Source organism: Onychostruthus taczanowskii, unplaced genomic scaffold (assembly GCF_017590055.1).
Source record: "Onychostruthus taczanowskii isolate IOZ18803 unplaced genomic scaffold, ASM1759005v1 scaffold154, whole genome shotgun sequence".
In the NCBI taxonomy this organism is placed as follows: Eukaryota; Metazoa; Chordata; class Aves; order Passeriformes; family Passeridae; genus Onychostruthus; species Onychostruthus taczanowskii.
In genome coordinates this window covers 451,267-465,666 of record NW_024498730.1, presented here as the reverse complement: position 1 = coordinate 465,666, position 14,400 = coordinate 451,267, and the positions used below count along the sequence as shown (strand labels likewise).

General features: G+C 36.8%; 1 protein-coding gene across 2 annotated transcripts in view; it reads right to left on the bottom strand.

Annotated features, from left to right (window-relative positions):
- The window catches only part of FOCAD (focadhesin), a 92,795-nt gene that overhangs the window by 65,590 nt on the left and 12,805 nt on the right, over nucleotides 1-14,400 (bottom strand). Inside the window, exons 6-11 of one of the 2 annotated variants that reach the window (XM_041399094.1) lie at nucleotides 13,004-13,108; nucleotides 7,697-7,798; nucleotides 4,811-5,015; nucleotides 2,404-2,610; nucleotides 1,853-1,940; nucleotides 999-1,201 (exon numbers count right to left, since the gene is read on the bottom strand). In XM_041399094.1, the coding sequence (XP_041255028.1) occupies nucleotides 999-1,201; nucleotides 1,853-1,940; nucleotides 2,404-2,610; nucleotides 4,811-5,015; nucleotides 7,697-7,798; nucleotides 13,004-13,108 (910 nt within the window). The remainder of the gene's footprint in view (nucleotides 1-998; nucleotides 1,202-1,852; nucleotides 1,941-2,403; nucleotides 2,611-4,810; nucleotides 5,016-7,696; nucleotides 7,799-13,003; nucleotides 13,109-14,400) is intronic. The other variant, XM_041399095.1, reaches the window with a different exon arrangement.

The following is a 14,400-nucleotide window of genomic DNA, read 5'->3' as shown; positions in this document are numbered from 1 at the left end:
ACGACAAGACACTAAAATACTTTCTAAATCACAACAGAAAACAAAATGTGTGTGAGTGACACAGAGCATAGAGGACTGACATGAGACAAAGATATTTCACTGAAATTTGTACCATTAGAAGGAAATAAACTGTAACCACTGTCATTCCACTGTCTATTCTTTCAGAGCAGACTATGAAGTGTAAGGTTTTGCGAACTTAAAGTTTTTTTCCTATTAGGAGCACAAATGGGCTTGCCTTTTCAGATTTGAAGAAATAGAAGATGAAGCATGTGGAGGATTCCAGGTCAAGGAGAAGTGGCAGGACTCAGAACTGGCATTATATCTGACTCCAACTTGTCACATCACACCCTCTCTACACAAAACAGGGGTGTAAAGCAGTAAGGGAGCTTAGCTACCCTCCTGCTAGAAACATCTTGATCAAAGAGATTTGCTGTCACTTGTTCTCGGAACAGAGCAGATAAACTAACAGAGGGCAGAGAAGTGGGATGTAAGTAAGTAACTAAAACCCAAAAAACCCCAACAGAATATATAAAAAGATTCAGGTTAATAAGACAAAATTCATTGATTGACACTTAGTTGCTCTGTAACTCTCTTCAGCCAAGGTAGAAAGAATGGTACATAACAGTCACACACAGCAGTAAGTAAAGAGAGATGCAGGGAATAAACAAGTCTGAAAGAAACATATGGATATGTAAATATACATAAGCTTGATTTCTGCTAAGTCCTGTTACTTGCTTAATAATACAGGTGAATTCTTGAATCTATACGGTCTCTTAAAGTAAAAAATCTCATTTGCTAAATAAAACCAGCAAAGAAACAAACTCTCACTTCACTACTGCTCTATTTTTCTGACTGTACATATTTTCAAGCATTCCCACAGAATGTATCACACAAAAGTTCACACATGCAGAGTCTTTCCCAAGCAGCTTCATGCAGAAAACATTTTAAATGCCTCCCTTACCTGCCCCGAAAAAAGGAAAGAAATTTTATCAATTTACCGATTCCTGTTTATCCTTCACACCCTTCTCCTTTAATATTCCCAAAAGATTTACAGCCAGCTGCTGCCTGGTAGTTCCAGAAACATCCCCTGATAGGCAGTCTCCAACAGTTGTAGAAGATAAGATCTGTAGCACAGGCATCACCAAAGTAAGGGCTGTGGTTGAGATGTCCTGGGTTTCTGAACATGAAAGGAGCTTGTAGGCTATTTAAGAGAAGACGAGCAAAAACAAAGGTCAAGGGAGTGAACATTGGTACCTTTAGGCATGACACAGGCATTTTTAGGAAACACTTCATTTGAGCAAAGTAAAGGTCCCCAGATTTACTGTATGGGTATATAAAGGGTAAAAGATGTTTTTGCTGTTTTTCATTTAGAGACACACACATTTCTGTTGTTTATAGCAAAGTACCTGATGGTAGCAAAAAATACAAAAATGAAATGTAGCACAGGCCTGTGTTTTTACTGGAATAACTACACTAATCAAAACTGCCAAGTCAAAAGCACGGCTAAACATTGCCATGATTGTCACGCCTGCTCTCAATACGCCTAATAAGAAACCACTCAGGATGCATGAACATCAGCTAAGAATATCCTGTTGGCTCAAAAATGAAACCAATGAGCTCCAAGACAGCAGGGAGCTTAAAATACAGTAACATCAATGAAATAAGTCAGTGTAGTAGGAAAAAGATTTATACTGCCACTACTTTAAAAATTCAGGAAAAATTCTGCTTATAAAAAAACCCATTTCACCACCCAATCCAACTCCAGGGGAATGCTGTGCTTATTTCATAAATATGAATAAACAAAGACACAGTTTTAAGAGTGTGGATTCCTCTTCCACAAGAAGAGCTTTACCTAAACTCAAGACAGACTTTTGCTGACTTTCTGGAGTTTGCAGCAGTAGAAGTGCTAGCCCAATTATATACTGGTCCACTGGAAACACCTATGAGGAAAAAAGAAAAAAGTTCCAAGCCTCCTCTGTTTCTAAGTGATGTTAAACAGAATAAACAGGAAGCTAACAAAACTTTGCAAGATTATCTTCCTGAATCACAGTAAGTGCACATGCAGTGACAGAGCAATGAAGAACATAACTGTGTAGAAAGAGCATTTTAACTAAATAAGTAGAACATTTAGTTACTTTGTCCACACTGTTGTAACTCAATTTAAAGAAATTTTCATATTAAAAGATTAATATATACAGAATTGATATATACAGAACCAGTTAAGTAAAAACTTAACTTTAAAACTTAACTTTTTACCTTCTGAAAAAAGGGAAAAAAATTAGAAACTTAAATCAACAGTGGTCACCTGCAGGTCAATGTCATGTATTAGGGACTCTACTGCCTTAAACATGACAATCTTTAAATTTAGTAGAACTATTTTACATTTTTACTATACACTCTTACCTGTTTTAGAAGCTCAAAGTTGTCCTCTATTAGGGAGATCAAAGATGAGCATTCTCCTGTCACATTTAAACAAACTTCACAGAAGCATAACAGTTGCAGACTAAGCTGGGATAACTGAACTTCCCAAAACAAAGGATAGCGTAGTAGGCTGAGGAACAGCTCTTGCAGGAAAAACAAGGCTTCTGTAACTTGCAATAAATCTTTAAGCTGCAGAGAAGTCAAAACACATTATGATTTAGTTGCTCTTCCCTATCAACGCAGAACTTATAATTAGTTTTATTAGTTCTGCGATGTTTCTATTGCATATAGTACCAAATCTTTGAAGAAACATCTCTATAAACTAATGCCAGGAATCCCTTATTCATCTTCTCTGAAAAAAACAATTTATGAACTGCTATTTTATATTTTGAAGTAAAATGAGAAACATGTGAAAGAATTAAAATATTTCTTTGTAGCTCATGAGAAAAATCCCTTTTTACTCAAAACCAACAGCAATTAATTCAGCTCTTGGGACTTCCATAACAACACAAAAAATGAGTGGGGATTTAATTAAGCAGGTAAATATTCTTATAACGGAAACCTCTGGCTCCACAATATTTCTTTTATAAAATAACCAGGATTTTAAGATTTGTCTCAAAAGAGAAAGGCAGTGGTGATACTCGATCTAGAACACCACGCAATCTAACTACCACAAAAACTAAAAGCTGAAGTGTGATACCCAAAAGCAGCATCTCCATATCTGAATGCCTGCTAAAGAGGTTTCAAGAAGCAGATTGTCTCAAAAAAGGCCCCATGTGGATGACAGCGTTTTCTCTTCTTGAAAATTCTGCTTCCAGACAGATGCACTGCTCCAATCCAAACTCTGGAACCAGCATTAAGCATAGCACCCTGATTTTTTTTTCTTCCCTTTTTGTTCTACAAATAATCTGCTCTAAGCAAAAATCTCACTGAATTGAACAGCAGAAAAGTCTACAAGTGAAGAGCTGTACTTCTGACAGCTTGGTTGACACTGCCAGACAAAACAACAGGGAAACATTCCAGCATTTATATTACACAGAGGATTAAATGAAGCTACACTAAAAAGAAAAGATAAGAATGACCTGAGGTTCAGAGAAAGAAGAGGAAGGAATTGACAGGTCACAAAAGAATCCATCAAACAGGCTTCTTGAAGGAAGTACCTTCCATTGCAGAAGTTCTATCTCAGGCAAGACAAAAATGTTCAAGTATTAATACAAGTTTGAAAATATGATTTCTGTTTAAAAAAAGAACTGGTTTCTTGTTTTAAAAAAAGAAATGCCAATATGTATGAAGGAAAAAAGGTTCATAACTAATGTTGCAAGTTTTATTTAGTGCCATTTTTATGGCTAAATGTTTTCAAGTCTGAAGCTTGGTCATATATTTAAGACATATTGTTATACTGAAGCTCGGATAAAATTGAGACAAAATCAGAAATCTCTCTGTGACTAGAAAAGGTCAGCATGTACCCATCATCATAAGGAATAGACCTGAACCAAGATAAACATATATAGGACAAGCTATATGGTTTCCAAAAGATTGTGAAAAATATCTGTAGTTACAAAGAAGACTTTTCTAGTAAAATGCCATAGCAGAAAGATGCTACTAAATATCCTTATAAGAAGCCTACTTAGCTTTACATTTTTCATATCAATGAACCCCCCTCCATAGCAATAAGAGCAAAGCACCCCATATTTGGCTGAATACACCTGAAATTTTGTCCTAATATCAAAAGAAGGAAAAGATAGGTACAAAAAAGCTTAACTGGTATCACAATATAGCATGAGGAAAAGCAGAGCTTTAAATTTTAACCAACATCACAGTAGCCAAAGGGGAGTGTAAGATTAAATCCCTAGCTCCTGTCATGTATCACTGTGCAACTTCAAAAAACATTCAAAATGTTCAACATGTTCCAGAACAGCTAAATTTTATGTCCAGACCCACTAATCACTCTGCTATAAAGAGTGAGAAATAAATATCTCGAAGTACTTAGATCATGCTTCTCATGTAGTTTGTTTAATTTTAATATTATCCACTTCAAGTTAAAACTGTATGGTTTTGACAAATATCTTGCCATTTAAGAAAGTTTTCTCATAACTGTCTTTCTAAGTTTACTGTATGTTTACTGAGGCAACTAAATGGAAGTAATTATGGTAAACGTGTTTCAATTCCTATCTTAACAGGTTTATCAGATTTGACAAATAAAGTTTTATCTTCTACCAGAAAGAGACAGTTTGTTAGATTTATATATTATCAACAAATTGCATCTACAGAAGATAGAAAAGAATGCTCTATTTGCACACTTGAAAGACAGTAATAATAATAATAATAATACTATCGCTATTTTTGATAATATCTGTTTGTAAAAGGTAGGGACAGGCAACAACTGTACCTGCAAGTGTGGAATCAAATCACACAGAAGTTGAAGAATCTCACATTCCAGCATGGAGGGTGCATCTTTGTGCTTTGGCCCATGAGGGTGCAGTAAGATCTTAAGTAAACCCATTCGCAGTTCAGCATATTCCCGTAATTGGGATGGCTCACAATACAGGTATCTCAGAAATGAAGCCATTATGCCAACACATGACCCCTCTGCCCTGCAGTTCAAGAAATAAGTTTGCCATGAATGCTTTATATTGAAAGAGTAACAACAAGGAAACCCAAGTAATGAGACATTACCTGCAAAAATTCACAAGACCCAGTTAACAGAACGGTGTTGAGAAGGACATCACAAACTTGACTTACCATAACTAAGCACAGTCATGACACCCAATACCATAACCATACCTCAAAGTGCAATTTTTAGATGACTCCATATGGACCTGCAGGTTACAACACTCCTAATTTTATTCTTTTTTTCTTAATCAATTCAAGAAAGTGACTTTCCTTGCTGAATGTCATAACAGACTTATGTGCCATTCTGAGAAATACGTTTTTAAAACACGTAAATCATAATTTCAGTAAAAAGGAGTCATCCTTTACTTATCAGTTTTTGCAGAATGGTCTTAATAAAATTAAGTGAAACAGGAACTGTTTTAATCAACATGGCTTCCCAGTAAAACCTTATCACAGAACAAATCATTTGGCTTGACCATGTTAAGAATACAAGCTGTCCTTGACATTACTAAAACAATCAAATAAAGCTGATGGTCAATATACTAACAAATATAGAATCATAGAATTGTTTAGGCTCAAGTCCAACCAGCACTGCCATGCCCACTGCTAAACCAATATCAAGTCCCACATTTACAGGTCTTTCGAATATCTCCAGTGATGGTGACTCTACCACTTCCCTGAGCAGACTGTTACAATGCTTAACAAGCCCATGATGAAATTTTTCCTAATAGCCAATCTAAACCCCCCTGAGCAGACTTGAGCCTATTTACTCTTACCCTGTCACTTGTTCTTTGGGAGAACAGGATGACCGCCACCTGGCTTCAACCTCCTTTCAGGCAGAGAGTGATAACGTCACCCCTCAGTCTTTCCTTTCCTCTGGGCTAAATACCCCCAGCTGCTCCTCACCAGACCTGTGCTCCAGACCTTTCACTAGCTCCACTGCTCCACTCTGGACTTGCTCCAGCACCTCCATGTCCTTCTTGTCATGAAGGGCCCAGACCTGGACAAAGGGTTTGAAGCGCAGCCTCGCCAGTGCCAAGTACATCTCCTAGTCCTGTACCTGCTGGCCATACTATTTCCAATCCAAGCCAGGATGCCATTGGCCTTCTTGGCCACATGGGCACATGCTGGCTCCTGTTCAGATATTGTCAGCTGGCACTCTCAGATCCTTTTCCTTTGTGCAGTTTTCCAGCCACTCTTCCTCAGCCTGTAGCACTCCATGGAACTGTTGTGACCACAGTACAGGACCTGGCATTTGGGGTTGAACCTTGTTGAACCTCATACCACTGGCCTCAGCCGATAGATCCAGTCTGTCCAAATCTCTCTGCAGAGCCTTCCTACCATCCAGCACATCAACAGGAAATCAAAACTCTGTTTTAAACAAATTTCTACAACTTTGCATCAGGACTCAGTCTTGATGCAAAACTGTAGAAAGAATTCAGTAATAGGTCTACATCAACATGGTTTGTTTACATCACACTTAGGGATATTGTTTACTGTGGGACTTGATAGTACTAGGTTAACAGCCGGACTCTGTTCTGAAGAGCATTTCCAAACCTAAACTATTCTGTGATTCCATATTCTCAGTCTAGCACTTTACCCACAGAAACACTGAACAAAGAGCACCAACAGGAACGCCACATATTTTCCTTTTCACTAAGAAAAACTCCTGTTTTTATTCAAAAGAAGCCATCAGCAAAAAGTCCACAGTTCACTCCATTTATATATCTGAGGGGACTCTATGTGAGTCCCAGATTTAGGAGCAGAGTGAAAGAATTAGCAACGTTTGAAAAATACTGTGATCAATTAAATTGAGAAACACATACTTTTGCTTGAAAGTCTTACTATTGATCATGTAGTCTAAGCCCACCAGAAATTTAAGAGTTTAATTAACTTGTTTCTTTACAAAGAGCAAGGCAACAGAGAATCCAATTTCTCTGCACTATTACTCTGTTATTAGTCTTTCAGAAAACAGGAAAAAAGGGATATTTTTATCCGAAAAGCATACATATAGGTGTAAAATCATTGAAAAAAGTTCTCTTTGGGAATGCCACAGATTCGTTATCTTACACTGAAGTTTTATTGAACAAGTTTCTTAGTGGTAAGCATGAAGAAAAGGCTGAGATTGTTGGCTGTTGAGTATTTGGTAATTTTAATGATGCTTTATAATACGGCTGTGCCACTGACTTTTTTCTATCATTTTAATCAGAAGGATACATTGTTTTTCAAGATCTCATCCTTGCTGTATGATTTATCGTCTTCACTTTTCCTTCACCATCCCACCATTTTGTATAGATGAGTTACAGCTGTACTATATTCAGTTTTTATGACTAAGCAGTCAAAATTTTTACACAGCTGACAAGCCAAATTGCTTATTTTTTTAAAAAAAATTTAAATATTTAAATAAATATCAGTTTTGCACCAGTTATTCTATACCCATACAAAACTTATCTACAGTTGATAAAAAGTGATGAAATATATTTTTAATTAATAATTATTATTTATATTATTTTAAATTGTGAAATGGTATAATTACATTTTACAAGTATCTTTCACAAAAACCAGAATTCTTACAGCTTGTTTGCCTTCAACAAAACAGTTACAGTGATACGATTCAGCTGTCTACATTTGCTAGGCTTTTTACAAGTTTTAATTAATTTACCTCTCTGGACATTGATGGAAAAATATGGTTATCTGCTGTAGTAGAACTGGCCAGCAATCAGGTCTGTTTTCTAGGACAGTGATTAACGGATGAGGAGTGCTCCTGAAATACAAAGAAATCACATTCATTTCTATAACACAGAAAGGAAGTATGCAAAACAACTATCTTAAAAGCATGGCTGTAGAAAGAGCCAATTTAACCTCTACCTTTTACCAACACCCTTTACCAGCTTTGCTAAGATTGCTACACTGTCAAAAGAGGATACTTTCTCAAAATTTCTGAAACAAGATTAAAATTTCCTCCAGGTGGAGGAAAACCTGGGAAGGTGGGAAGCCTGAAGTACATAACCTGTTCTGTCAGAAACAAAACCAAAGTAATTTAACTAGAGTAACCCTGAGTTCTGGATGCCCCATCCCTACAGGTCAAGGACAGGCTGGATGAGCCTTTGAGCAACATGGTCTAGTGGAAGACATCTCTGTCTGCAGACTGGGGTGCTGCAACTACATGATCTTTAGGGACTCTTCCAACTCAAACCAGTATGCTGTAAGTTGCAAGGCAAACAGAGAAAGGCAGCATAAATCTGCTGCAAACCACCACCTCCAGCTTGGTTAACCATCTTTCCAGCTCACAGGTCCAACAAATCTGTGCTACACACAAGCAAGACCTCAAAGGAGTTTTATCTACAGATCAGTGGATGATTTCAGAGCCATCCCTTGAAGTATCTCAAGAGACACCGCCTCAGTTTCAGACACTACATGAGTGACAGTCAGATATGCCTTTTAGGAAGGATTTACAATGGTATTTCACTTACTACCATTGTTTTAAAAATTTCTAAGGAGCAAAAAGCCAGAATTTCCAACAGTCTTTTTATTAGAGAAGAACATTCACTGAGACACCCTCATACCCAATAACACTGCTAATCAACATGGACTTAATCTTAAGCAGCACTGAACCAACTCAGTTACAAGTGAAGTGAATGTGATCTGAAAGAACACCATAAAAGAATAAAAATCTAATTTTTCCCATTACCTGGCAAATTTAAAATGCATAATATAATAGTACATGAAGAGTTCCCTTAGCTAAACTAAAGAGGTAATACTTACCTACTATAATCAGAAATTTTTACAGTTATACTATGCCTAGCAAAAAACTATTTATGAAAAAACACCATGTAGCAGACATATTCTTAAACTAAAAGAAGTCTTCCTCATTATGTTTTTTTTACATTCTCAATGCTAACATTTCTTGAGTCCTGGGCAACTGACTGGTTATGAAGGCAATCAAAGAATTACATATCCATCAGCTGAATTAAAGGCCCACCAAACTATGAAAGCTGGTTGAAGAGTATTTACATACCTAATGACTCTCGTTTTCTTTGCTATGCGGTTACAAAACAGCTAAAAACACCGGGGTTTTTTTAATACTGGTTCCCCCTTTGCTTGTCAAATAATTTTTCTTCTGAAGATATGCGTTTCTTTTCAGGGAAATAAATAATCTGAAGAAAAAAGTTCTTTCAGAAAACTGGCTGATGCTATGAACTACTTGAAATACGTTCGGAAAACAGATGCCATCTACTAAGAGCACAAATGATGCATATTACAGGTCCCCACATTTGGGGCTAGAAGCCTATCACTTCACACATTCATTTCTCACAAATTTGTTAACTTACTTAATGTTCTTCTGATGTCCACCTTCCTAGATCCTGTAAATATTTTACTAAAGTTAGAGCCTTTTACAATCTGTGCACAAAGACTAGAAAAGCCAAGGATATTGCTTCATTGCAGCTTTCCAAAGATGACAGCATGCAAGAGGCAAAAAAGTTGTTGCTTGTCTAGCACCTGAATCCAGCGACATCATAGACCAGATCCTTATCAGGCAGTAAGCTAGAAACACTGTCCATATGCAATGCCAGGACCTTGAAAGTACACAGTCCTTGTAAAGACATATACGGTTATAGCAGCTTCTTATTTCAGTAACTTTGTCATATTTTAAAAATTAACCACCTTTCCTAACCAAGAGAATACGTCTCCAGTCATCATGTAAATGCTGCAATGACACCAAAGCCAAGAGAGGGAACCTTCCTAAAGTCAGCATCTGACACATCAAGTTTCAAATTAAAATGGCTGACTATTTAGGAAAAAAAGCAAACCTTTTATTACAGATCTTGTATGATCTGAAACTAGTAAAACTGCACTGAACTGGATGACGAAATAAGTCAGCTAAGCTCCAAAATGAACAGTGATTAACAATGCAGCACTACAAAGTGCAAACCAAGAATGTTCCACTTGATAATTTCTGCTGTTAGCAGAAAGAGGTGTGTAGATACAATTTATTGTCAACACCATCTTAAGAATTGCTAGAATTAAATGCTAGAATCTTAAGAATTGCTAGAACAGCACTGTAAAACATGCATCTTTAAATGGCATTACAGCACCACTACCCTAAATTACTGCTGGGTTCAGGATAAAGCAAAACACACAAGCAAATATAGTGGTTACCCACTCATAATATGGAAATGTCCAGGCAAACAAAGATAAATCTTTGTGAGGGATAACAATAAAGCATAGATTATTTTTAACTTTTAGGTCATCTAAACTGTTTTGTTACGTCTCTGAGCAGAAGTGAGCTCAAATCTGATTTAAAGGACAAATTCAGCAACAGGCTTCTTTTTCTGTGTGAGGAAACAATGTCTGCAATCAACATACCTTTCTGTGTATGCAGATGTGACCCTGGCCCTTTCAGAAAGCTGGTCCTTTCAGGAATAGCAATTTACTCCATCAAATATACATTTTTAAAGCATTCTGCTACCTGCTCTGAATCTTCTGAATTCAGAAAAGTAGCAGTTCTGTATAACTTTAAAACAGTAAAATCATGCCTGATTAATCATTAATAATACAATAAAATACTAGTTCATAAAAAAAGGCTAATAGCTTTCAGAAAAAAAATCATATTCAATTTTTTGTACATGTATATCACAAACCACCTGTACCAAGAATGCTAACAGGAGCCCTTCCTGGGTCAAGATAAAGGCAGTTTACTAAAGAAAAGCAAAGACCAGAAAAGAAAGCAAGGAAAATAAAAAAAATAATCTTTACTTTCCATCAGCAGGCAATGTATAGCCACTTTCTGTGCAGTGGGGCTTCAATATGCATAGCACTGCTTTGGAAGACAAACACCTTAACAATAAATCCACACCCAGCTCCTTCCTCTTAGCTTTCACTCCTGAGCACAGTGTCATACGATATGAAATATCCTTTTGTTAGACTGGGTAAGCTATCCTGGCTATGTCCCCTCTCAAAGTCTAGACCACCCCTCCCTTACTGGCCCTTTGAGGGGATGGCAAGAGGCTGGAGGGATAGCACTGCTCTGCAGTGGTCAAAATTGGTGTATTTTCAACACTGTTCTGGCTGCAGATGGCTGCTCTGGAGAAAGCTAACTCCATCCCAGGAAAACACTATATAATAAAATGCACAAATCTGCAACACATTAATTTTCTTCCATTTCTTTTCAGGATCGGATCATGATATTATGTCATCCCATGAAGCTGTATTATAAAATGAATTGTATTGTCCAGAATTAACATTTATCAAAACCACATTTATTTATTGCCTGTAACACTGGTGACAATAGCAAACCACTTGAGAATGTACTGTTACATTTTGATTCTTCATTGATGATTTCCATATGGAATACTTTTGCACAGTTGACAGGATAATATATGAACACTGTTATGGGAGATTACTGTTGGTGAGCTACTGTATACATTCTTCAATTCCTTACAAAAAATCCGGTTTTAATGGCATTTCATGGAGCACAACTACAAAAATTGTTACATAACAATGAACAGATAGGCTGTTCTGTATGCTAAAATCCAGAAGTTGGGTTTCAAAATCTCAGGGCTCTGACCTTATGTCAAGCAATCATTTCTCTTTATTAAAATTAACTGCAACCAAAAGGGAAAACAAAAACCATACTGGCTAAATAAAAGTCTGCTTCTTATTTTTAGTTCTCTATTACTTTATTTTATACCATTTTGAATTACTAAATTTCACCTCCATTGTATGTTACCGCTAACATCTCTTTTAGTGAGTGTGAAAAAATGTAATAACTTTTCTTTGCTCTACTGGGTAGAGACTATTTCTGTATTCCAGTCACATCATACCATCTTCTTTTTCATATGAAGCCAGAATTAAGTTCCTTTAACTCAGCTTCTTCTACCAGAAGCTTTTAAAAAAGGTTCCAAAATAACTGTCTTTGTTACCTACCTTTTCATTTAAAGGTGCTCTACACAAGTAGGGATTTTGCAAAGAGAACTGATATAGCCACATGAAGGATTTCAGGAATGCAAACACATCCAGCACACCAATAAGCCTGTTTCACTTTCTTCACTGTTTCATTTCACTCAATTATAGACATGATTCCTGTCTCTCAAATAATGCATTTTATATCCTTAAGCCATTATAGCTACAGCCTCCTACAATGATACCTCTTCACTGCACAAAAAGTAACTTGAAAAGCATTCATAACATCTACCAAGCTTTTCTGTTCTTCAGAAAAGATACAATAGAGGCTTTTAATGTCAGTACTGACTAATGGTTTCTCAAGAGATGGATGAAGTCACTAGGATATCCTCTTCAAAAGTCTGATAGTGCATGACAAGAAGCTTTAGATAAGTACCTCTACCTCTTTAAGTATTTTATTTTTACATGTCAATCACCTTAACAGCAAAGACATTTGGGTACTTGACTTTTACAATAAGAACAGAGCAGAAAAAACAAGTGAGAAGGAAGTGATTCATAGATTTAAAATAAAACAATTGTTAAAAGAAGTATTAGAAATCATCCACTATTTGAACAAGTACTAGTACTTGTTTTCTCCTCATCTTGCCTCCCATTGCCCCAGTGCTATTGTCCCTTTTGAGCTTATGGTGGCAATCTTATCCTTGTATTAAAACTCCTTAAAACTTTCAACCAAAAAAACCAAAATCACAAACCACAGAATCAGATCATGATTTAGGCTGAAAGGGACCTACTCAGATCATCCAGTCCAACCCACATGCTCAAGCAGTCAGCTAGTAAAGGCTACCAATTATCACACACAGTCAGGATCCGTTATCTCTAAGGACAGAGATTCCACAATCTCTGCGGGCTACCTGTGCCAGCACTTCGTTACCTGTGCAGTGTAAACAAAGCAAAACACACAAAAACCAGTAAGATCAAAATCCAGTATTAACTTAATTTTTTTTGTTGTTTTTCCTGGAAATCAGAAAGTTATTATTGTTTCTAAATAAAGGAATGCAAAACTAACCTGATTCCATACAGACTCCAAACAGACTCATCCCCATCTTTTCCCAGCTGAACAGCTTGAATTTGTATTAACTTGCAAATAGTTTTTACTAAACCATGCACATTCCTGTTGACAAAAAGAATGGAGTTACTGACAAGTGTGCAGCTACATCATATATAAAAGAAGGAACAAAATTAACACTTGACACCTGGAGCTCTACTTAAGGACACCTCTTAATGTATTCCCACATTGTTCTGGGCAAATTGTGCATTTATGTGTCTTTGTTTCCTTTTCACATGAGTGAAACAGCAAAGAGAATATTCACCCATCAACTACTGCAAGAATGGGTATACAAGGCAAACAGGACTTTTAACAGTAAAACCTTTACCATACCTGTCACCACCTGCAGACAGACTGTCGTCTTGATTTTTTAAGATTTTCTAAGCCTTCTGATGTTTAGATTCTTGTAGCAAACTTTCTCACACATTCTCTGTAAACAACTTATTGTTTTGCATTCATTTATGGAGGAGGAGAAATTTGATGGACTGTTGGTTTGTCCAGTGTCATTGGAGAGGTGGCACTTTCACCCTCCAATCCACTGTCACCTTTAGAAATCTATAAATGTTGGAGTCAGAAAATAAACTTCCCTTTTTCCTGCCTTGAGAGCAGCAGCCTGTCTGCATCGTGTTGTCTCATGTCCTATAGTGACAACAGACTCTTTTCTATAAGGTAGTATGGCATGCCAGGGAATACCTAGAAAGACCCACAGTGGATCTCCTCACTATTAAATACATACTTTTATAGTTCAGATATAGGCAAAGTATTATATTCTCTCTTCTGCACTGGAAAGCATTAACCCAGATCAAAAGTGATAGAATATGCTTGTATTTCTCCCTCTCTTTCAAAAATGGAGCAATTAAAAGATGTGCCTGTAATCTTCAAAATGACTGGCTGCTGTGACACCTGGCTCTCAAAATACTGAAATTTGACAATACAAGGAAACATTGAGGTTTGGCAAAACTCTGCTGCAAAGCAACTAACAGGAAGATGTGCTGCAGTCTTCTAAATCCCAATATAGTCAACCTAAAACACAGAGGAGGAAGGAGATTTTTGGATGGGTGTAGGGGAGGGAAAGAGAAAACAACCTTTTAGATTCTTCACTGCTGGAAAAAGCCAGTGGAATGGAAATTTCCAAGTTTATTTCCCAGCTTCAACTGGGTAACTGCAGCAAGGAGGAAAAAAATGAACCATAAAATACTTGGTAAGAAAACCATCTTTCCTGTTCTGAAACTTCAGTACTCCTGGTCCTAATTCCCAAGCAGTAAGTGGGGAGAGAAGAGATGCTTTAGGCTTTGCACTCACCTCCTGAACACAAGCAAAACAAAGGCATGTCATATTGCAAGGATTTCCATCTCATT